This window comes from Macrotis lagotis, chromosome 1 (genome assembly GCF_037893015.1).
Source record: "Macrotis lagotis isolate mMagLag1 chromosome 1, bilby.v1.9.chrom.fasta, whole genome shotgun sequence".
NCBI lineage: Eukaryota > Metazoa > Chordata > Mammalia > Peramelemorphia > Peramelidae > Macrotis > Macrotis lagotis.
Window position 1 is genome coordinate 239,896,833 of NC_133658.1, and position 23,863 is coordinate 239,920,695.

At 42.8% G+C, this 23,863-nt stretch overlaps 1 protein-coding gene and 1 long non-coding RNA gene across 2 annotated transcripts; one reads left to right on the forward strand and one right to left on the reverse strand.

Annotated features, from left to right (window-relative positions):
* Positions 1 to 12,432: 12,432 nt before the first annotated feature.
* Positions 12,433 to 14,558, reverse strand: LOC141515511 (uncharacterized). Its single transcript, XR_012476340.1, has 3 exons — positions 13,997 to 14,558; positions 12,746 to 13,379; positions 12,433 to 12,520 (listed from the first exon to the last, which is right to left on the reverse strand). It is a non-coding gene; the product is annotated as an uncharacterized LOC141515511 (long non-coding RNA).
* Positions 13,124 to 20,721, forward strand: SLC30A3 (solute carrier family 30 member 3). The gene is made up of 8 exons (XM_074227149.1): positions 13,124 to 13,489; positions 15,981 to 16,165; positions 16,685 to 16,831; positions 17,028 to 17,181; positions 17,580 to 17,778; positions 18,006 to 18,111; positions 19,209 to 19,343; positions 19,780 to 20,721. Exons 1-8 carry the CDS (start codon positions 13,395 to 13,397, stop codon positions 19,926 to 19,928), a joined length of 1,170 nt encoding a protein of 389 aa, XP_074083250.1. The 5' UTR covers positions 13,124 to 13,394; the 3' UTR covers positions 19,929 to 20,721.
* The last annotated feature ends 3,142 nt before the right edge of the window (positions 20,722 to 23,863 follow it).

Sequence of the window (23,863 nt, forward strand, 5' to 3'; positions counted from 1 at the left end):
GAAGAGAGGGTGATGAGGTTGCAAAGGTGGGAGCAAAGCTGATTCATTCACATTCAATTAAATCAGGAGCCCCCAACCCTTTCAGGAAGGAGTTCTTATTTCCCCTAAAGCTTTATGATCATTGAGATTAGGGATAGGGGATTCAAACAGTGAGGATCAGGAGAACAACAAACCAATCAGAGCATTGCTACCTGCTTTCTTTGCCTCCATCCTCTCCCTGCTTCAGAGACAGGGGATGTCAGAGAAGGCACATGATAATGGTAAAACTTTACCAAGTAAATATTGTGATCTACCTGTGGCTTCCAATCTCCTGGCATAGGCTAAGATACTGAATGCTATATAGGAAGACTCACCTGACTTCAATTTACAGAAAGGATCAGAGGTAATGGTACTATCTCATGGCAGAAAAGCGGAAGCCTACTAGGGTAGAAAATTCTTTTCATGGTCAGAGTCTTGATAGTTTGAGATATTTTAAAATGTAACTTTTTTCTCTTTTTTACAAGGGAAGGTTCAATTGGCTGTGAGTGTCCAGAAATAACTGTGATGTAAAAGCACAAAATTATAAATAAAACTTTTAAAAAAAGATTGGATATGAGGAGAGAAGAATAGGGAAAGGAGACTAATTACAAGGTGACTCATTGATTTTTAAATTAGTAGTGCATATAAAACTTTTTAATAAGAACAAGTAATTTTAATTGTATTTATTGAGTTCTAATTCATTTTCATATAAAAGATCCTATTTCTTTATTGGAATAGGAACTGTACCTATCTCAATGACCTATGTGATTCCATTGAAATATTTGCCCAATTGGCAAGGCCAATATGTACCAACAATGAGATTTGAACCCAAGTCTTCCTGCATCCCAGGTGGCAAAGTAGATAGAGTGCTGGGCCTGAAGTCAGAAAGACTCCTCTTCTTGATTTTTTGCTCAATAACCTATCAGACACTTACAGCTGTATGACCTTGGACAAGTCACTTAATCCTGTTTGCCTCAATTTCCTCATCTGTAAAATGAACTGGAGAAGAAAATTTCCAAACTGAAGTAGTTTGCCATAGCTAATAAGTGTTTGAGGACACATTTAAACTCAGGTATTCCTAGCCCTAGACCCGGTGATCTAGCAATTCATCACCTAGCTGCCCCATGTATTCTACATATGTGTGTGTATATATATATATATATATATATATATGCATATATGTACATGCTCTCTGTCTCCCCATACCCCTCCCCTTTAGAAAGTAAGCTCTTTGAAATCAGGAACTGGTTTATTTTGGGTTTTTTTGTCTTTGTGTCTCCAATGAATGTATTAAGTGCTTAACAAAATCTTGATGTTTAATTAATAATCACTGCAAGTAGAAAAAAATGGACATTTTTGAGTGTTTCAAAATTTTGCTAAATAACATCTTTTTAAATTAAATTAAGTAAGAGACAACAGAACTAATAGGAATCAACTTGGATTATTTCTGCAACAAGTACTAAGGGGAAAAAAAAGGCCCTGTAATCCTCTGTCCACAGAGTTCTACTCATTCAATCTAAAATGCCTCCATCAACACTGTCTATTTACCATTTACAGCTGTACTTGGACCAATGACCTTGAAAGCTAGAGCCTCAGTGGACAAATATTTCTATAGTGCCAAGTCTGGGCCCATAATCGACAAGTAAAGGTTATCCTAAATAGAAAAGATCTGGGTGAAACCCAGGAATTAACATTCTACTAGCTCACATCTGGAGGGGGGGGGGGCTAGGAGGGAGGGGAAGAGAAAGGAAAAGAGTGAGAAAAGAATTAGGACTAAGGGGTCCTTCAATTGGAAATGTATGGCAACACAGTTCCTTTTCTTACTCAGCTTCTCCCTGCCCCCCCCACCTGCTATCTTCAAAGTAACTTCCTCTAAATGCTAATGAGCCAATTAACCTCAGGTCTTTATCCCTCAATTCAACAAACATTTAGCTAAAGGCAAAAGCAGTAGTCCTAGGGGTGGGGAACCTCCATCACTTTGGGCCATTTTGGTCTGGCATTGCCAAGGCAACTACAGGTGGGACTCAAAATTCAACAAATCTACTAGCTTTTTAGGAGTGAATTAATTAGATGTCTGACCAAATATAGCCTTCAGATGATGTTATAAATATCCAAATGGCCCTTGGCAAAAAAAAAAAGATTCCCCACTCATTAAGATATGGTACTCCTGAAAAAGTTATATAAATATATATTTTGTAGAGATGTGTCCTTTTTTCCTGTTTTTCTGGGTCAAAAAGTACATATAATTTAATAGTCTTTGCTTTCCAAAATGGTTAGACTAGTTCACAGCTCCACCAACGGTGCATTAGGGTATCTATTTCTCCATATTCCCTTTAATATGTCATTTTCCTTTTTGGTCATCTTAACTAATCTGATGAGTGTAAGTTGGTACCTCTCAAGGTGATTTTAATTTATAGTTTAAAATTATTTGTGATTCAGAATATTTTTTCATGTGGCTATTGACTGGATTTCTTCTGAAAATATATTAACAGTCTTTCAACATTTGAGAGCTAACTTTTATTCTTGTAAATTTGACTCAGTCCTCTATATATTTGAGAAATGAAACCTTTATCAGATAAACTTGCTGTTTTATTTTTATAAAAGGTTTTGATTTTATATCATTAAAATTATCTATTTTATCTGTTGTTTGGTCATGAATTCTTCCCCTTATTCATAAATCTGACAAGTCATTTCTTTCCTGCTCCAATGATTTGCTTATGATATCCTACTTTTTTATCTAAACCATTCACCCATTTTAAGCATATTTTGGTGAATCTAGTTTCTATCATGTTACTTTTTAGTTTTCCCAGAAATTTTTGCCAAATAGTGAGTTCTTGACGCAAAAGTTGGGATATTTGGGTTTTAATCATACACTACATTTTTATGTTCATTTGTTTCTATATTATATGTACCTAGTTTGTTCTAATGACAGTCTATTTCTTATCATACCAAATTGTTTTGATTATGTATAACTTTGTGGTATAGAGAACTAGTACTGTTCCCTTCTTTTCCATAGATTCCCTTGACTTTCTTGACCTTTTCTCCTTCAGATGAATTTTTTTCCTACTCTATAAAGTAATTCTTTGGTAGTTTGGTATGGCACTAAATAGGAATTTAGGCAGCATTGTCATTTTTAAAATATTGGCTCAGCCTACCTGTGAACAATTACTATTTTTCCAATTATTTAGGTCTACCTTTGTGTGGTATTTTGTAATTGTGTTCATATAGTTATTGTGTGTTCACTATCTATACCTTCCCACATCCCTCAATTTGTTGTTTTCTTCTCAATCACAGTTTGGTGAAACAGAACTTTGATTCTGGAGTCAAGAGGATTTGAGTTCACATCCTTTCTCTGACATTTGCTTACCTATGTGAATTTATAGTCACTTAATCTCCCCACTTAAGTATCAATTTCCTGATCTGTAAAAATTAGAGAAACCAATCTGAAGACCTCTGTGGTTACATCTATGATCCTTTTTGTATTTATTCGGTGCACATGATGCATCCCTTCAGTAGAATGAAAGTTCCTTGAGGGCAAGGGCTGATTTAATTTTTGTCTGTCTTCCCGCCCCCTACATAATTTTTGTTGTTTTTTAAAGGTCTACCAAAGGTCCAAGGATAAAACATTGCTTCACAGTAAATGTGTGGAGTAGGAGAAGATCTAGAAAAACTTCAGGAAAAGGGTGACATAGAGAGGTGGAAATTCAACTGGTATGAAGAGATGAAGGACATTTTAGAAATCAGCATGAGCAAAGGCAAAAAAAAAGAAAAAAGAAAGAAAATAGGAAAGGCATGTTCAGGGGTCTGAGTCTTTTCCCAGTAAATGTACATCTCTTGAGGGTTTTGGGCTAGCCTAGCTAGCACATGGTAATTAATCCTTTTTGGATTGTATTGAATGTAATAGTTTGACAGGAAGGCATTGCCAGTACAATAGTTGCTTGACAAATACTTATTGGATTAGATTGACTGGAGTGTAGAAATCATGGTGGGAAGAGGTTGTGTTTTAAATAGAATAGCTGTTGTTCATCAGAGGATAAATTATTCTTTGGACTGAAATGATCATAGAAATTTGACTCTGGGGACACGGACACACACACACACACACACACACACACACACACACACACAAACAAGGTCCACCATCCACTAACCTTGAAAATCCATTCCTTTCCCCCTTTTCTCTCCTCTTTCAGAAGCCTGGTGGCTTCTTTCAAAACACTGAACTAGGGAGTAAGAAGAGATAGAGTCCAGTGTCAATTCTGACACTCCCTAGGCTGATTTCTATGCATTACTTAGTATGGTATCTGACAAAGACTAAGTCCTTAATTGGTACTTTTGATTGATGCTGAAACAGTCACTTAAGCTGTATATTTCTTCCATCTATAAAAACTGTCAGTCATACCTGTTCAATCACACAAAGACTCAGTTTTGAAAAATATGTTATAACTGAGCTAAAACCTGTTTCTCTTCCTTGCAACCTGCCTCGAAGTCTGAGATTTTTTTTTTAAATCTATTTTCTACTTTCAGAGACATTTGGTCTCCCCTGGAGAAAAGAGAAGAGATAATTCTAATTTTATACACAAGACTTTAGTCCACTGGGTGGGCCAGACAATCATCTGAGAGACCCAAGAATCTCAGGCCTGGGCACCTACACACATATGCTAATCGGAGATAGGAGGCACAGATGCGAATACTCCCATCTGGAGGCTATGGTCTATAGGGTTATTGCCTGCTCTGTTCTGCTTCCTTAATTGCCTACTCTGAGATTCTTCAGTTGAAGTCTATTACTATAAAGGTCTTTCAGATCATAGATTTAGAGGGATCTTTGAGGTCTTCTAGCCCTTAGTATACAGAGGAGACTAGTAAGAAAGCCTCCTCTAACTCAAAATCCAGAGCTCTTTTCATCACACTATGCCTTGGGGCATCTTTAAATTTGCTGTTTGCCTTGATCTTGAAACCTTGAGCCCTTTTTCAAAGGTAACCCCAGACACTCTGTAAGGACTATATCACCCACAAAACAGGCAGCATGATTCTCTATATAGATGCTACAATGAATACTCACTCATTTATGCATTCACCAAATGTTTATTAAATTCCTATATAATGTATAGAGAGAGCAATGTATGTTTTGCCTGGAAAAATCCATTCCTGGAAAACAGACCTGGATAAAGACCAGACAAGTGACTCATACATTTTCCCTTCCACAAAGGGTGGACCCAGATGACGTCAGGTAATGATTCTCACCAGCTCTCTATCCACCCACCCAGGTTCTGGGTATGCTTCTGACCAAAAATACCTCTGTGAACAGCTTCTGTTTGCCATTGTCCAATATCTTGGAAGCTCTGGGTTTTCTATAAGAGAAAAATTTGAGGAAGCAGCTCATGATCCCCTTTTTAAGCTTCTTGCTACTCTTCACCTATCTAGGACATGACAATGGACTGTGGAGCTTCCTGATTGGGGTCTGGTTATTTGAAGGAAAGCATGGTTACTTATCTACAATCTGGGAGGAGGGAAGGATTGAGGGCAATCCTCCAAGAAGTACCTTCATGTCTTTTCTGTTTCTTCTTACAACCTCCTGTCAGCCCCACTCCCCTGTTTCCTAGATGTTTAGTGCTTCATGTTACCCTCCTCTGGTTTGTCTAGAGCACATCCCCCAGATCTGTTCTTTATCTCACCATCTCATGTATCAGAATTATTTTTGGCACCTCTCATTTCTGCACATCTAAACTCCTATTCTCCACCATGGGATTTATCAGACCCATTCTTTGGAGGGTAAAGGAATCAAACTACACCCATTTCTACTATACTTCTCCTTTATACTCATCAGATCTTAAGTTAGAAGGGAAGTCATAGACTCCAACCCAAACTTCCCCTCCCCTTAGGAATATATTGATAATTGAATTTTTAAACAAACATACACACACACACACACACACACACACACACACACACACACGCTACCTTCTATTCTTTGGTATGGAGGTGGTAGACCACAGAAACAGAATATTACATTTGTCAGATTAAGTAGATTTCATTGAACAGTTTTTCTTTCTGGGAGGGTTCTTGCAGGGGATTATTGGAAAGTGACTTGCAAAAAATAATTGTCAATCCAACATTTTTAAAAAGAAAAAGTCACTTCTCAACCCAAATGAATTTTTAATTGGTAGAATTTCAGTTACTAACAGAAAAGTTAATTGAAAATTTTCAGGCAGGTTGAGTGATCAAAGTTCTTTAAATTAGTGCTTGCTTATAGGTCACTTGCAGAGTCTTTGGGGGGGTTTTAGGGGAGAAAGAAGTCTTTATGGTCCTCCAGTTCCTTCTTCCCATCTGACCACACCAAGTATACTACTATGATGTTAAGAAAATAAATATATTAATATATTTAAATAATTTTGGATATGAAGGAGAAATATGAGATTTTCCTTTTAAAAAATAAAGAAAACTGGGGCGGCTAGGTGGCACAGTGAATAGAGCACCAGCCTTAGAGTCAGGAGTACCTGGGTTCAAATCTGACCTCAGACACTTGATAATTACCTAGCCATGTGGCCTTGGGCAAGCCACTTAACCCCATTGCCTTGAAAAATCTAAAAAAAATTTTTTTTAAATAATAAAATTAAAGTGTGACCCAAGTGAGAAGCATCACGTGATAGCAGCAAAAGCATTGGGCTGGGAAGTCCCAAGACCAGGGTCTTTCCTCCTGAGGACCCAGTTCCAGTCTTGACTTCATCTGTAAAATGAGGGTGTTGGACTAAGTTGATCTTGAACATACCCTTCCAGTTCAGACATTCTTTGTTTCTAATGTTTCCAATAAATGTACATGATCTAACCTTGCCCTCTCTTCCTCAGCTTCCTTTCCAAATTGGCTTTCCTGATTGTCGATGGTTTGATTTGAGCCCCAAATTCAGACTCAAAATAATTTTTGACTTATCTCCTTTTTGCAACCTCAAATCATAAATTATAATTTATCATTCATGCTTAGTTCTTTGATGACAAAGTCTCTCCCCAAAATTCTATCATTCTGTCCTTTGCAAAAGTAGGAAGGGAACATATGCCTTTCTTTCCACTACACCAATTCTCAGAATTTCTGTTCATGCATTCTTCCTCAGTATGTTATTGTTGTTGTTGTTGTTGTAGTTTTTGCTTTTGCCTGTTTTCCTGTTCCCATTCCAGCTTCTCCTCTGACTCAAATTCAGAACAGATAGTGCAGTTCTTAAGAAACTGACCTCAAATCACTTGTCTGCTCAAATTCCGTTTTAGTTCTCCTATGGGTTGTTGATCAGTTGTGTCTAACTCTTCGTAGATTTTCTTAGTAAATATGCTGGATTGATTTGTCGTTTCTTTCTACAGCTCCAGAGGAAACGGAGACAAACAGGATTAAGTGGTTTGTCCAAGAACACAGAACTCGTGTCTGAGTCAGGGTTTGAATTCAATGCCTCGCTACCTGTGGCTTTTTCCACTGGGCCACCTAGTTCAGTATGAAATTATAAAATCCATATCCCTTGCCCTGGCATTTAAGGTTTTCCAGAGTCTGGCACAAGTTTACATTCCAACTGTAATAAAAGTCCTTTATATTTCATTCCTCCTCAAAAAAAAAAAACCAGTCTTATAGTCCTTCAAACTCTATGTGCTTGCAAGTTACTGTTATTGCCTGAACCTCCCGCTCCAATCAAGTTGGTCTGCCTACTCAGATTACCGCACTAAAAGGAAGATTATATAAAAGACGTTGGATGACAGACAAGTGTCAGCAGGGGCCAGTCCCAAGCATTCTAGGGACAGCTTGTGAGAAGCAGGGGAGATTGGGAGGGAAGAAAAGAAATACCAAGTTCATTTCCAGCACCACGGGATTCGTTGGATAAACTCTGAACCGGGATAGGCGGGGGATGGGGGCGGAACTGGGGAAAAGGGAGTCGGCAGACTTAGCAAAAGCCGGGAAGCTGCTGCGTTTTACTCTCCCCTTCCCCTTACATTACTTGCCAAATTTCCTACTTGTGTTTCAGGTGCGAATCTACACCTCCTCCGCTCCTGGCAGCCAGCTGAGAACATGGAAGTGGCCGCAGGACCAGAGAAGTCAGACCGCAGGCTAGTGGGAAGCCAGAGTTCTGGAGTCCCTGTCCCAAATGTCCAAGGTTACTCATTCGCCGGGACCCTTTGTGCATCCCTTGGTTTCGTTCAATTCCTCTTAACAATAGCTCTCGTGTCTGTGACGCTTAGCAGTTTACAAAGCTCCCTGGCCAGACACCCACTGTGAAGCAAGCCCGGCACTTTGTTCAAGCCCGCTGCTGCTGTGGCGAGGCTGCTTACTCAGAAACTGAAGACCATCCATCATCACTGGTTTCTTGTGTTCAGAAAGAAGGCATCCTAGTCTAAGGGTGAAAGCCTGACAGTCATCATGTATTTATTGAGCAACATATTTACAAAGATTTGCATGCGTATATACATATATATAATGTGTGTATACACATACATACATATTTATGCATCTGCATATATCATATCTATTTGTGTATATGCCATATACACACGTAGTATATATGTATGTATGTATGTATGTATGTATGTATATACACAGAACACACTGGATTAAGAGTCACAGATCATAACGTTGGAATTCTTCTGTTACTCCCTGTGTGACCTTATGCAACATTTCTCCACTCTGGACCTCCTTTCCTCAAATGTAAAATAATGGTGTTGGCATGAAGAAGGTGGCCTCTAAAGGAGCTTCCAGCTCTAAGATCCTGTGATCCTTTAGATCTATGACAGAGAATTTTCTTCACATTTTCCTAGATCTCATAACTCCCCTTCTCTCTGTTCCTTTATCACCTCTCAGATCAAAAAAGCTCTTTATTCCAAGAGCCCCGATTCTGTATGTAGCATTCTAATGTCTTTACCTCACCTGAAGGATCCTTGGGCTTGGGAGAAGCAGAGTTAGATTCTGGCTCTTGACTGCAAAAATTAATGAACTATGTATGACCTCACTAAGTTCCTTGCCCTCTGTTGACCTTTGCTTCCTTACTGTAAGATAAGTGGGGTGAAGTGGATGATTTTAGTCTTTTCCAGGTCTAAACTTTTATTCCATTTTCAATCATGGTCCGAACTTTGCACTCTAGCAAGTCAAGACCTGAGCGTTTATGCTTCAGAAGGTGAGAGACAGTCACTGGACCTTCATACATAAAATCTAATCCTAACTTGATACTGAACTGTCTCCAGTTTAAAGGATTGTTGTGAAGATCAAAGCATACCACATTGCTTATTAACCTTAAATCCTGTACAAGTTGTCAGCTAGTATCAATAGCCAGGTTTTAACAAACTTAAGCAACTTAAATAATTTAACAATAGGAGCGGCTAGGTGGTACAGTGGATAGAGCACCTGCCCTGGAGTCAGGAGGACCTGAGTTCAAATGTGACCTCAGACTTTATTAATTACCTAGCTGCATGGCCTTGGGCAAGCCACTTTAGCCCCATTTGCCTTGCAATATCCTAAAATAATAATAGTTTAAGAATATGCCTCAGAATTTTAACCTTGTTTACAACATTATACAGTCCCAGGAGCTGGGTTATTGGCACCAAATAGACAAAATTTATCATCATCATTATCATCACCTGATCTGTGCTTCCCTTTCATTATTTCCCTTATAACAGGGGTTGGAATCTTTAGCCCATGATATTTTTATCTTTGGTTTGAGCTTGTAGTCCCTTCTTTATCAAGTTTAGCAAGCTCACAGGAACTAATATAGACAAGCAAATGGTGGGGATGAAACAAAAACAGTGTCAGGAAGAGTTGGTTAGATCCTTCTTCTGGCACTAGTGATGTGACCCTAAACAAGTCATATAATCTCTCTGAAAATCTCTAAATTGTCACAGAGTTATAGAAGGATTGATATCTGCCTCAAAGGACCTTCAAAATCACATATGTTTTAAAAGAGTAGAGGAAAAAGAATTGACAGGTGGTAAGAATTCGGGGGGGGAAGGGGGGTAGAAAAAGATCATAATGCTCTGGAGTAGTCAGGAAATATTAACAAGAGCTGACAATCATATAACATTTCATAGACTACCACATGCTTGATATATATCCTCTTGAAGACTTTCTTGATAACCCCCTCCCTCTAATACTTTTGCCCTTAAAGTTGCTTGGAATTATATATAGTTATACATATACAAATATATAAACTATATATATATGTGTGTGATTACATTTTATAGTCTTAGCCCTATTGAATATAATTTTTTGAGACCAGATACTTTTATTTTTTGTCTTTTTATCCCCAGTAGTTAAAATTAAAAATATTAATATTGATTGAGTGCTCTTATTTGGTCCTCAAAAATAATTTGGGCAATAGGACTTACCTAAATATTGTGGATCACTATTTTATAGACAGAGGAACTGGGGTGAAGTGATTTCCCTAAGGTCAGGTGGCAGATAAGAAGCCAGCTTCCCTGATTCCAGGTCCCAGTTTTTTCAAAGCACCCAGTTGCCTCAGGCCTCATGAAGGAAATTCTACTTGACGTTGATAAATGGAAAGGAATAGGAGAAGATAAGATAGAAGCCGCATGAGCAACAGTGAAGAGAAGACAATGTGGAAGATCATGGAAAGGGGAGGAGAGGAGAGGGAGGGATTGGGGAAATGACATTTTCACTTCTTGTTACTTACTCCCAATCCCCTATTTATCATTCAGTTTTTTTTTTAGGTTTTTGCAAGGCAAATGGGGTTAAGTGGCTTGCCCAAGGCCACATAGCTAGGTAATTATTAAGTGTCTGAGACCAGATTTGAACCCAGGTACTCCTGACTCCAGGGCCAGTGCTTTATCCACTGCGCCACCAAGCTGCCCCTTTATCATTCAATTTACAAATGATTTGTTCATTCCGATCTCCAAGCCTGGGCACATAACCATCCTCTCAAGTTCTAAATACCTAATTATCCACCACACCCTTCACAGTTCCATTCCAGTCCTCAGGCTCTTCAGTTTGTCCTCTACCCTTTCCTTTCTTAATTGCAATCATCTGATTATCTGGCATCCCCTTTTAGCCCTTACATAGTGATATATGCTATGGTCCCCATTCTCTTGTTCACCTGTTTCGAAAGGCTTTGTTGTGTATGTGGATTGTCTTCTATCCTCAGTTAGACTGTAAAGCCCTTGGGAACAGAAACTGTGTTAATTTGGTGTCAAACTATTTGCATGACCCCACTGACCTGATCACAATCTTTCTGATCTCAGGTTTCCTCTCTAGCCTCACAGAATGATTCTAAGATTCTGTTGGGAGACTGCATGTGAAAGTACTTTGCAAACAGCAAAGAGTTATGCAAAATGTAAGGTATTATTTTAACCTGTTATTCTATTTCGTTTGTTTAAATGTTTGTGGTGTGTGTGTGTGTGTGTGTGTGTGTGTGTGTGTGTGTGTGTTGTGAGAGATAGAGACAGAGACTGGCAAACTACCAGGGTTGAAACTGTCTTCATTGCAGACCAGCAATTGTTCTATATCTTAAGGGGGAGGGGGGCTACACTGGTAAATGTAGTTGATTCCCTGATCAGATTGGCAAAGATGACAAAAATGGAAAAGGAGAGTTGCTGGAGGGGCTAGTTAAAACAAGTATATTGATTTTCCATGTTGGAACTGTAAATTGCAGTCTAGCCATTTTTGAAAGCAGTTTGAAACTATGTGTAACAAATGTCACTAAAATTGTATCTGCATTTTGTTCCATTAATACTATTGTTAAACCCATAGATCACAGAGATAAAAGAAAAGTAAATAAATATTTATAATAACTCTTAATTATATAGCAACGAACCAGAAACTGAAAAAGTCTATTAATTGGGGAAGGGTAGAAAAATTATTGCATATGGATCCAATATGAAATAGTATTGTCCCCCCAAAAAAATTAGAAAAGGGATGGTTTTAGAGAAACTGGGGAAGACTTGTTTGAACTGAGTCAGAGTGAGGTGATCAGAACTAGAAGAACACATTATGTAAAACTCAAATAAAATCTTTAATAAAAGAAAACAAAAAAATTCCCTCCCCAAAAAGAGCACATTAGACAATAACATCATGAAGAAAATCCTTTTTTTCCCCTTTTTCTAATGGGTATAGAGGAAGCCCTAAAAGAGGAAAGAAAAGAAAGACCTTTGAAGCACTTAAAAAATGCAAGAAGAAAATAGGTCAAAAAGAATCAAAGATGAGGCGGCTAGGTGGCGTAGTGGATAATTTAGCACCCTCCCTGGAGTCAGGAGTATTTGGGTTCAATTCGGTTTCAGACACTTAATAATTACCTAGCTGTGTGGCCTTGGGCAAGCCACTTAACCCCGTTTGCTTTGCAAAAAAAAAAAAATAAAAAGAGTCAAAGACAATTGGGACAGCTTTGAAAGTTACATGTCATATATTTTAAAAGAAAGGCATGTTATACATGAGATTCACCAGCTTTTCTCGAATATAGCCATCTGAGTCTTGGCTCCGGGCAGCCCTTCAATTCTATTTGGCCCTCAGGCTCCACTTGTTCAGCTCCTGTCCCTGATACAGAGTCAGCCTGTTTGACTTCTCTAAGATTTTCTCTTTAATCCTCTTCCCGCTCCCACCCACCTACCACAATCTCCCCTACCCAGAGTAATAACAACGGCTCATATTTTTATAATGCTTCCAGGTTTACCAAGGGCTTTCAACCCCTGTATTACTCCTAGGTAATAATAGCACTATTCTCATTTCCCAAAATGCAGAAACTGAGATTCAGTAACTCACCGAGTGGCTGTGAAGGATCCTAATCAGGGCTGGTTTAGAATGGTTTTAGCCGCCCCACGTTGACTGCTTCCAGAGGTTCTAATTGCTCCAAATATTGTGCAAACCTCTGATAGATTCATCCCCTCCCTGCGATGGTCTCCAGTCAGGGGTCTAGGTAGGTTCTTGAATGAATGGGTGAAGTGCTCTTGGGCAGCCGCCTGCTTGATGGGGGTTAAAGACTTCGGGAGGCTGGGGGTTCCCGAGGTCACATTCCTGAAGCCTGGGGTGGGGGTGGGGGGCTGCTCTAGCTCTAAAGCCCTGGTCACCAGGTAGCGAGTAGGGGGCGGGGCCTGGTAGGAGGAAGGTGGGACCTGAACCTGAGGGCGGAGCTCGCGCTGAGGGGCGGGGCCCTAGTGGGGAGAGGCAGAGCCCCCAAGATGCGGGGTGGGGCGGGGCTCCGCTAGCTGGGGGCGCTGCAGTCCGGATGCCCATCGCCACTGTCGTCGCCGCAGTTCTCACAGTCTCTGCTGTCCCCGCTGTCCTGAGGAGCCCCTCTGGGGGTTCGGGATCCTGATCCCACCTGAACCATCCTCCGGCCCCGGCCGGGTCGGTGAAGAGCCGGCCTCTCTTCTCTCTAGGGCCCCGGACTGACGGTCTGTGTGGACCCAGGATGGAACCTCATCCGGCGGCCGCGGGAGACTCCGAGACAACTCGCTTGGTGAATCCCCGGGCTCACGGCGGCGCCGGCAGCCTCCGTCTCAAGAGGTCAGAGCCCAATTCCTCCCTAGTCGACCCTGGTCCCCTGACGTTCCATCCAGCTCCTCTCTGTCCATCTCGCTCCCCCCACTTTCGTGGTCTCCTTTCCTCTTTTCCTATCCCACTCCCCCCCCCCAAAGTCTCTCTTCTGTCTAGAGTCCCACCTTCTGTGCCTCGACCTTCCAATTCATCTGTTCGCCACCTTCCCTCAGTTTATCCCTAGGAGGACGTCTTCTGTCTCCCCACCTGTCCCTTCGAGTTTCCGGGGCTTCCTCTGGTCCCCTGTACCTCCGCTACCTCTGTGTCCCCTCAGCTCCTATATCTCAGTGCCCCCTCACTCCCCTATTACTCTCCTCTTTCTCGGCCATTGGGTTGCAACTGCCGCAGGGACAGCCTCAGACTCTGCTCTTGCGGGGTGCCCTCCCCTCTGTCAGCATTATCCCCCTCCTCATTTCGTCATTCCCTCCCCTCAATCATTAGCCCCTCATCCCATGCTCCCCCCCGCCCCCGACTGACCTGAGGACTCAGAGACTGGGAAGAAGCGAATCGCATTAGGCTAGCAGAACTGGGACCCAGTAGCCCGCAAATTTAGCCGCTGGAGGAAGAGAGGGGCACATTTGTGGCCGGCGGCACTCCTTCCGTACCATCCTGGGTGCCCCGGATCCCGAAGCTCCCAATTCCAACACCCTCAGCTCCCCAAGTTCCTCTTCTTCCTGATCCCCTTCCTTTGGATCCCCAGTCCTGATTCTTTTCTGCTGTGAGAAGGTGGGGGCTTCACCCCTGCCGCGTCCGGGGGGCAGTGGGGAATTCAGGCCTTGGCATCTGACAGTCTGTGAGGAGGGTGATCCGTGAGGTCGGCGTCAGGGGAGATGGGTCTTCTTGTGGGGGGACAAGAGATCAAAGCTAGTGTCAGGGAAAGCAAGGAAGGGGGGAGGAAAGGAGCAGGTGCGGTTTGGGCGGTGGGGGGTATTCCCGGCTCAGCACAGACGTGGTTCCGGGGGCGGCGAGGTGTGAAATGAGCCGCGAAGCCGCCAGGGACAGAGGGGCTGGGGGCGGAAGAACCGCCCCCATAGCTTCGGTTGGTTTTCCTATTTAATACCGCCCCCCCCAACCCATCCTGCTACACCCTTCCCACCCACCCCCTCAATCTTGCATTCCCTCTCTTTGCACCCTGGCCAACAGACTGCGTGCGTGCCTTGTCGCTCTACTTATCTGTCTGCTGTTTGCGGTCCTCGGACCGACTGTCTTTCTCTAGCTTTGATTTGTTTCTTCGTCTCTCTCTTTCTGGTTAAGCCTCTCGGTCTTTCTAGATGTCCCTCCTCATATGTCCCTTTTTCCTTTGTCTTTCCTATATTTCTATTCTTTTCTCTTTATCGGTTTTAGGAATTCTGTGAAGGAAAGCTGGACTAGGATGACGCTCTTAAGAGGAAAAGACTTTTTGCAAAAGAGCGAATATATAGATAGATTTAGGACCTCTGGTCCCTGAAGTTCTGGGCAGGATTTTTTTGACTCTGCCTTCCTCTCTCTTCCATGCACACCTAAACCCCCACCCTCAAATTCCTCTTTCTAGACAAAGAAGGGGGCTTGGAGGAAGGTTGAGAGGACTGTGAAGGGTATTCTTGGAATCTTAGACCAGCACTGAACCATCTCAATCCTGCTTCTGAAAAATAAACAAAAACCCCCTCCTCATATCTGATAGAACAAAAGAGGCCTGTTGCCTCCCTAGAGCGACAGATTCTCGATATCAATGTGTGTTTTGTATTGAATGGCCTTACAACTGAGTGTGTGCTTCTACACAGAATGCAGTCTGTACATAACTATCATCATTTGGTGCAATTACCGCAGCATAGGTCTCTGAATCTATGGGAGACCCTTTTGGAGCTCAGTTCATGCTGCACTCTATAAAACAAGAACTGGGTTGAAAAATTCATCTAAACCTCAAACACCTGGTTATGAAATTCATCCTCTTTATCTCTTAGGGGAGGAGGCCCAACCCTAACTTGGCTTCCCCCCTCCTCATCCCACCCCTCTCTAGAACCCTTTCCTCCATTTTCCTCCTCAACTGTCATGGGTTCTTTGGAATTCACTTTAAGAAAGGATTCCATTTCCTCTTAATGGGTCATCCTTTAACCTTTTTTTTTGTCAAAAGCAAAGGACCATACTACCAAAGGGATTTGGAAATTTAAGGATTGATTCTTAAATTCTGACAGGAGGGAGGAATGGAAAGGCCAAGGGCTGGTGAGATAGACTGAGCTTAGACCTGTGATTGAGTCCAAACTGAGGTGTGGGAAAGAACAGCATCTGAACCTCATGTTATTTTTGGGAGAGTAGGCTCCCAGAGACAGATATTGATGGACTCTGTCCCCAACCCTATTGTTTGTGAGGTTTGCTGTATGTGGATCAAATTCCCATTGATAGCCAAAGCAGAGCAGAGCCCTACCCCAAAGTCTAGGGGGCTGCCTGAAGAAGGCTGCTTAGCTCAGGGTTTCCCTGGTATCAGTCTCTTCACAGAGCCTTCAAAGTCCCCCCCGGATGAACAAGATCCTCTGGAGCAGCCCAAGTTCCGTCACTGCCACATAGACTGTATCCCTCCGTCTGGCCTTAGCCCTGAGCAGCTGCAGGCCCAGAAGCAACTGTCTGCTGCCTGTGCTGTCTGTTTCCTCTTCATGGCAGGGGAGATTGTGGGTATGTCATGCCACTCCCATCCCACTCCCTGTCCAAGGGTCCTTCCAAAGCCCTAATCTTCCTCCCTGCTCAACTTTCTGTACCTACCTCCTTCCAAACTCAGCTTCCCTAGAAAGGGTCAAGGATATAGCAGGAAGAAGTTAAGGATGCATGATTGAATGAAGAGAGTGTGCTGTGAGGACTTGGTGGTTCTGGGGTGAAAAAGAGTAATGAGGGCATTATCACAGACATGCATTTATGAATTTACTATTTTTCAAGCCTATCCTAAGTGCTTGGAATATAAGAGGCTTATACCTTAGCAGAAGACATGTGTACACACATACACTCATGTAAATAGACATTTTCAAAACACATAGAAAGCTGGAAAAGGTCGGTGTTAATTGGTGGGGGTAGGGTCCAGGAAAATTTTCCTTCTGGAAGTGGCATTTGAGCTGATTCTGGAAGGAAACCTGGGGATGGAATTGAGACTTTGTTGTAGAATGGTATTAAGGAGCTAGCACTAGTTTTGGGGTATTGCAGGTGGATATTTAGCTCACAGCCTAGCCATCATGACCGATGCCGTCCACCTGCTGGCAGATGTGGGCAGCATGGCAGGCAGTCTCTTTTCTCTTTGGCTCTCCACTCGCCCAGCCACCCGAACCATGACCTTTGGCTGGCACCGCTCAGGTAAGGGTTTCTATGTGATTCTATGTGTCCCCTACAGAACCTTCTGGAGCCCAGAAGTGGGCTCAACCAGACCTTGTTAGACTTTCCCTTCCAGCCTTTGGCTTTCATATTGTCCCCCAGATTCCCTTACCTTTTCCCTTCTCAGAGACCTGGTCTCCATTTAGATTACCCTAATATTTTGCTTTTCCCTTCACAGAAACCTTAGGGGCTTTAGCCTCTGTGCTGTCCCTCTGGATTGTCACTGCTGTCTTGCTCTATCTGGCCTTTGTACGTCTTCTGAACAGTGACTACCACATTGAAGGAGATGCCATGTTAATCACTGCAGGTGTTGCTGTGTGTGCCAATCTTTTGTACGTATGTACTGCTCTAGGATCACCTGGAATGCTTTGTGTTTAAAAAGGAGCCTGGCAGGCAGAACTTAGAGACGGGAGACAGGTGTGACTCACTCATTCATAGACAGGGAGAAAGATTAAATGAACATACACATACTTCCCACTGGTCCTTGGGAGGAGAGAGTTTGCTTGGAGAAGAGGCTGGAAATACTAGAGCTCCTCAAGGATTTTCTTCTACCCCTTCCTTCTCCTACCCTCCCCTTTGGGGCCTGAGCCTGAATGAAGCAGGGCTAGGGAAAAAAGATGCAGAGAAGGGACCTCTGGGGAATATGAGATTAGGTGAGAGAATAGCTCATGAGGTGAAGCAGGTGATGAGTGCCACAGGTCCAGTATCTTCTGGCTTTCCCCCTTCCCAGAATGGCTTTTGTGCTGCACCAGGCCTCTCCCGGACATAGCCATGGGTCCAAGGGAACCGAGTATGCTCCACTGGAGGAGGGGCAAGGTGGTCCTCTGAATTTCTACAACACCAGCGTGCGGGCAGCCTTTGTGCATGTTCTGGGGGATTTACTTCAAAGCTTCGGGGTTCTGGCTGCATCCATCCTCATTTACTTCAAGGTATGGCCAAGGGGAAATCCTGGTGCCTCTTTATAGACTCCCACCCTAGCTCCAAGCTCTACAACCCACTACAATTTCCTAAAGAACCCAAACCCTTGACCTACTTTCAGCCACATTTCCTACACTTCCTTCAGAATCACGGGTCATTTAGACCTCTTGGTCTGGTCCAGCTAGGAGCTCCTACTTCTCTTACTACCCCACCCCCTTATTGGTGTCCTTCTCTCTAGCCCCAGTATAAAGCAGCTGATCCCATCAGTACCTTCCTATTCTCCATCTGTGCTCTGGGTTCCACTGCTCCCACTCTCCGGGATGTTCTTCGGATCCTCATGGAAGGTAAGTTATAAGCCTCCTCAATGTACTCTGTACAGGGTATTTCTAAAATACACACCTCCCTCTCTCCCCATGCCCCCCGAAAAAAAAAACCCTTCCATTATCAGAAGCCACCAATATTAAATATACACACACACAACCCACTTTCTTTTTTTCTTTCCTTTTTAGAAGCAATCATTGTTAAGTGGCTTGCCCCAGGGTCACTGCTAGGTTAGTCCTGAAGTCTGACACAGTCTGAGGTCAGACACACAGTCTGAGATCAAATTTGAACACAGATCCAGGATTAGTGCTCCAAACACTGTGCCACCTAACTATTCCCCACTTATTTGCCATCAAACAATAAATCTTAATAGTATCAAAATGGTCTATTTTGCTTTTTTATGTCCAAGAGACATCTCCCCTTATTTCCTTCTTGGAGTTCAATTAAAACATGGGTTCTAATACATACATACAACACACCTGTTGATCCAATTCTCAGTTATTGAATACAGGGTGGTTTTCAATTTGTAGGTATTATAAATAGTACCACTGGGGATACTTTTTGTACAGATAGATATTTGCTCACCTCTCTGAACAATAACATCTTATTATCCTTGCAATGAGATCACCAGGTCAAAGACTATGGACTTGTTTTGTGGTCTTACTATATGATTCCATATTTGCTTTCTAAATGAACTCACCAAGTCCCAGATCTCCCAACAATGCCATTATATCACGGTGCTTTTATCCTCTCCCCCAAAGCTGACTGGCCCTGTCCCAGATTCTTATCTCAGTTCTTCCTTCTGGAAAAGGAGAGAATAAAAATATGGAACAACTACCTAGTAAGGTTACTTGGACACAGTTTCCTTTGGGAGGATGACTTTTGAAATTGTTTAGGGATTAGAGTATTGATTAAAGGTAAAAGAAGGGATCAAGAACTAGAGATAAGCCAGGTGGAAATGAGATCACTGGTCTTGAAAGAACCTCAGAAGTTAATTATTGGTCTAATTCTAGGTATTTTGGAGTTGAGGAAACTGAAGCTCAATGACTTACCTACAAGTAGAAGAGTAGGATTTCAACCCAGACTCTCTTAACTCCCAAGTCCCTGTATCACATTATAGGTGCCCCCTATGGCATCCACTATGAACCCGTTCGGGACCTGCTTCTGTCAGTGCCAGGAGTTAAGGCAATTCATGAGCTGCATCTGTGGGCCCTGACTCTCACTTACCATGCTATTTCTGCTCATATGGCCATTGGTAAGTATTAGGGCTGCCCTAGGTCATGTGTGTGCAGGAGATACCCTGACCCTCAGGGTATCTTCTTTTTTCCTAACTCACATCCTAGAATACAGAACTAGAGTGGGAGGTGGTGGGGAAGAACAAAAATGTCTCTCCTTCTGTGCTCTCTATTTTATCCCCTCCCCAACACACACACACACACACACACACACACACCCAAGGTTGAAACCGGAAAATAATATTTAAAAATAAAAAACAGATTTTCTGGAAAGAGTTTGGCTCTTTCACTAGTGTTAAACCTTGTTTCTATCTCAATTCAAATTGGTTTTAACGAAATACCTAAAGGCTTCCCCCCATAAACGTCAAGCCCCATTAGTCTTCATCTCATTCTCTTTTGCCCCTATTCTAATATCCCCTGGGACTCTGATGCTGCCTTCTTATCATTCTTCCACAGATGCTACTGCAGACCCTGAGGTCGTCCGGGCAGAAGCTGCCTCTCTGCTCCACACTCGCTTTGGATTTTGTACTATAACTCTCCAGGTGGAGCAGTACCAGCCCGACATGATTCAGTGCCCAAACTGCCAGGAACCCCCCCAGGCCTGAGCATATCAGGATCCCCCACCTCGTTCTTCCTGCTGCCCAGGGACCTCCTTTACTCTCACCACTATCATCTCCTCATCAGGCTGTCAGACCCAGATTTAGCACTGGACTCTTCTTATGCTAGGATCCTTTTAGGGAGGGTAGCTTCTTACCCAAGTCTGAAAATTTGATTTCTCTGCCCTAGGCAGAATGGACCATGGATGGGTCACCAAACCTCCCTTCCCCAACAACCTCAACTCTGAGCCCCACCCTCCTACCCCCCAAGCCTTGTAGCCCCTGTGGGCATGACCAAAGTAGGGGGTACCCTACTGGGTATGACCAAATCCAGAGGAGGAGGTCTAGAGTTGAAGTGCAGCCAATATGAGGAGGGGAAAAGGATGCTAGAGAGTATCATGATCTCCCTTCCTCTGTTCCTCCAAGGAGTTCCACATAGCCTCATGTTTGTGTACCTCATTTATCTGTTATCGTAGGCTGGTTGACTGACTCTGCTGATTGTATGATTGTAGTCCTTGATGTCTGTCTGCCTGCATCCTCCCTGTCTGTGTATAGCCCTTTGTCAATGCTGCTCTCTGGGCATCCATGGGTCCCTCAGTCTGCACTCTGTGTCACAGCCTGTGGCTTGTCCGTGTATTGGTGCTGTGTTGTGTCTGTGTGTGGCAGTGCTGTGGTCTCTGTGAGCCTACATCACCTGTTTGTCTGTTCTGTGTTCTGTCTGTTCCTCTATTGGTGCTGTGCTCTCATTATGCCCCAGGTTAGAGGGGTGATACCACAGCAGCTTTGGGCCAATAAAGGAATGTCAAACAGTACCAAGCACTGTCTTCTCTGTGTGTTTGGGTAGGGAGGAAGAAAATGGAAGGGAAAGAATCAGTGGAATCAGAAACCGGAGTTCAGCACCTCTTTGAGTCATTCAACTAACATTTATCAAGTACCTACTACATGCCATGCTTTGGTCCTGGAAACTAGAGGTTCAAGGCAAAAATGAAACAATTCTTGCCCTCCAGGAGCCTACATTGTCACATGTTTCTTATTCCTACCCACTGAAATCAAATAATTCTAATAATCGAATAATGCTCTACATAACAGGAACATCTTGAATCTCATTTCCACATTCTGAGGGATGTAGTCCCATGACAATAAAAGTTTGTAGAGTCTTGGGGTGAACTCATTATCATAGAATCCTAGGTTTAGAGTCGGAAGGACCATTAGAGGCCACTTAAAGTACAATGTCCTCTTTTTATAGATGAAAAAGCTGAGGTCCAGAGAAGTTAGATAACCATGATATCACAGGTCATAATAGCAGAACCAGGATTTAAACCCAGATCCCCTCACTCCATATCCTTCTGTATGTCATGCAAAAAAGATTCAGACTTTGGGAAGCTTTAATTCTGCTTATCTCAAGGTTTTTGATGTCATAGGACATAGTGCTAGAATTGAGGCATCCCAAGTCCCCACAGCTTCACGTTCCAGAGAGCAGGTGGGAACTGGTAGGGTGAAAAGTAGCATCCTGAGATTGGGAGGGCAGCTATGAAGTATAAAAAAATAAAAGAGGCTCAAGTCTTATGCTCTGGGACTAGGATGAAATTTTTAAAAGGGACTATTATAGACAATGAAGTGAAGAGACCTGACAGTGTGTCAAAGAATTAAAGGAGGGGAAGTCAGACCAGCAGCCCCAGCTGGTTTCCACGCTTAGCTAGTCCCTGATACCTTCTCGTTTTCTGTCTCATTAACTATGGGCCCTAGGGATGGGATGCGGTGGGGGTGGAGGAGAAACAGGAGAAAGATATAAAGATGAGAAAGGTGAAGGAGAGAAGGGGAGAGGGAAGGAAGGGAAGGGGAGAGAGAGAGAGAGGAAGGGAGGGGAAAGAGAGAGAGAGAGGAGGGGGTTGGAGGAGGAGTCAGAGACAAAGAAATGGAGGAAGAGAAAGAGGAAGGGAAGTTAGTTTGTCTAGTTTTATCTTATATATAGTCTCCAATGGCAGTTTTTCCAGACAAAGTTGAGTGCCCCTTTCCCTCTTGGATTTGTAGCATGGAACCCTTCTGGAGGGAATACTGGAATCCATCCTGGGGTTAAACAATTGAGTCTTAGTATATTGCTTGTGTGTTAAAAACCCCTTTGAGACCCAGACCAGTTTCCCACTGTAAGAAAAGCGGCTCAGTTTGCCCCACAGTGTATATTCTGCCTACCTACTACTATGAATCTCCGAATTAAGTATTTCAGCACTATAAGAGATCTTGGCCACCAACCAGTTCAATGCCTTTATTTTATAGAGTGGAAAACCAATTTAGGAACTAGACCAAGAGAATAGTTAGTACACATCTGGGTCTTGTGTCTCATAGGCCACTGTTTTATCCATCTCACATTGTCCCTAGCCTCCTTCCCAGTTTTCTCCAAGAGTTTCAATTCCCTCTATAAGGAGGGCTTTTCTTGACCCTTTTCTATACCCATGCCTGCCTCATAAACCCTCATAAAACCCCTACCCTTTCTGTTGTATGAGAAATAGCATGTATCTTGAGATATAGTGATTCCAGGATAAAGGAGGAGCCAGACCAACTCTCATCAAGGAACAGTTCCTGCTGTTGATGGGTTCATAGGATAGTCATAGGTCCTTCCCCATCAGAGAATCCAAATTCTTAGTTAGTTTTTTTAAGTTAGCCTAAGGAGACTAAAACACTGAACATCCTCAGAGGGAACACTCATCATGCATATTCTAATTTGTGATATTAGACAACATCTGAACTATTTAGGGATGTCTGTTTTGGAAGAGGCCCAGGGCAGGTTTTGGCCCAGAAGGTCGGGAAGAAATTTCCAGTCAGCTGGAAAGTCTGGTGGGGTAGGACAGAGATTGAGAGAAAATGTCTGGAGGATGGATGGAGCCTCAGTTAAATTGCAGTAAATTCTCTACTTTGCCTCACAGATAACAGGCTTCAGAGTATCTGTCAGGGTAGGACAGTGAAATACAGTGAGAATGGAAGAGCTTGGTCTCCTTGGAGTTCTTCCCCATTAGCCATGGTTTCTCCTGGGGGATTTGACTTCTGCCTTATCTCTTCTTCCAGCTGCCTCAACTGAGATTAGTTGTCTTTCCTCCTCTACCTTTCTCCTTTATCTCAGAGGGGAGAGGGGGGAGAGGGAAGGACAATCTGTATATCTGGATGAGAATATGGCAAGAAGAAGGGGGATAGGGCTCCAGAGAAGAGAACAAAGAGAAAGTAGGGAATGGGAGTCCAGTGCCCCCCCTATCCATCAGCAGTGGCCTTGGCAGCACTTTACACAGCTGATTAACCATGAGAGAGGAGGGAGAGCATATGAGACTGAGCAGTGGATTACACATGCACACACACACACACACACATACACATAAGACACACACACACTGTATAGCAGCTGCAAGTGAACACATGTATAGTGAGAGAAAAAAAGAATCAATGTGAGGGTGGAGTTGGATGACAGAGTACAAAAACCTTAGAACTAACAGATCCCTTATCAAGATTTATAGTTCCCTCCTAGTGGAAAGGAACCATTCCTAGAGACTTGGACTTCCCATTGTTCCTCTTATCTTGAAGCTTTAGGACCAGGAGCCTCTTAGAAGCTCCTTCCAAGAAGACCCAAACTAGGCAAAAGAAGAGCCTAATGCATAAGGTCAGAGCAAGAGCCAAACCTTCGGGCTCCCACCTTAAACATTTCAGTCTTTATTGACTTCTCAGAAAATATCCTTATTTCGTGGCTACCCTTCCATGTCCCCCCTGCCTTGATGAACTTAATGGTGGATAGCATCCAGATGCTCTTATTCTCTTAAAGCACCCTTTCACTTTGTTTTGTTGTTGTTTATCAGCTACTTTACTGATACAGAGCACTTAGGATTGATATTAATCAAATTTTCAATCCCATGTGATGTGCACTTTTCCTACATCTAAGTATCGTATGTATGCATGTATTTATT

Coding starts and splice junctions, on each gene's coding strand:
- SLC30A3 (XM_074227149.1), top strand. CDS start 13,395: ATGGAACCTCATCCGGCGGCCGCGGGAGACTCCGAGACAACTCGCTTG. Junction 16,832..17,027: donor CTTTGGCTGGCACCGCTCAG/GTAAGGGTTTCT, acceptor TTCCCTTCACAG/AAACCTTAGGGGCTTTAGCC. Junction 19,344..19,779: donor TTCTGCTCATATGGCCATTG/GTAAGTATTAGG, acceptor ATTCTTCCACAG/ATGCTACTGCAGACCCTGAG.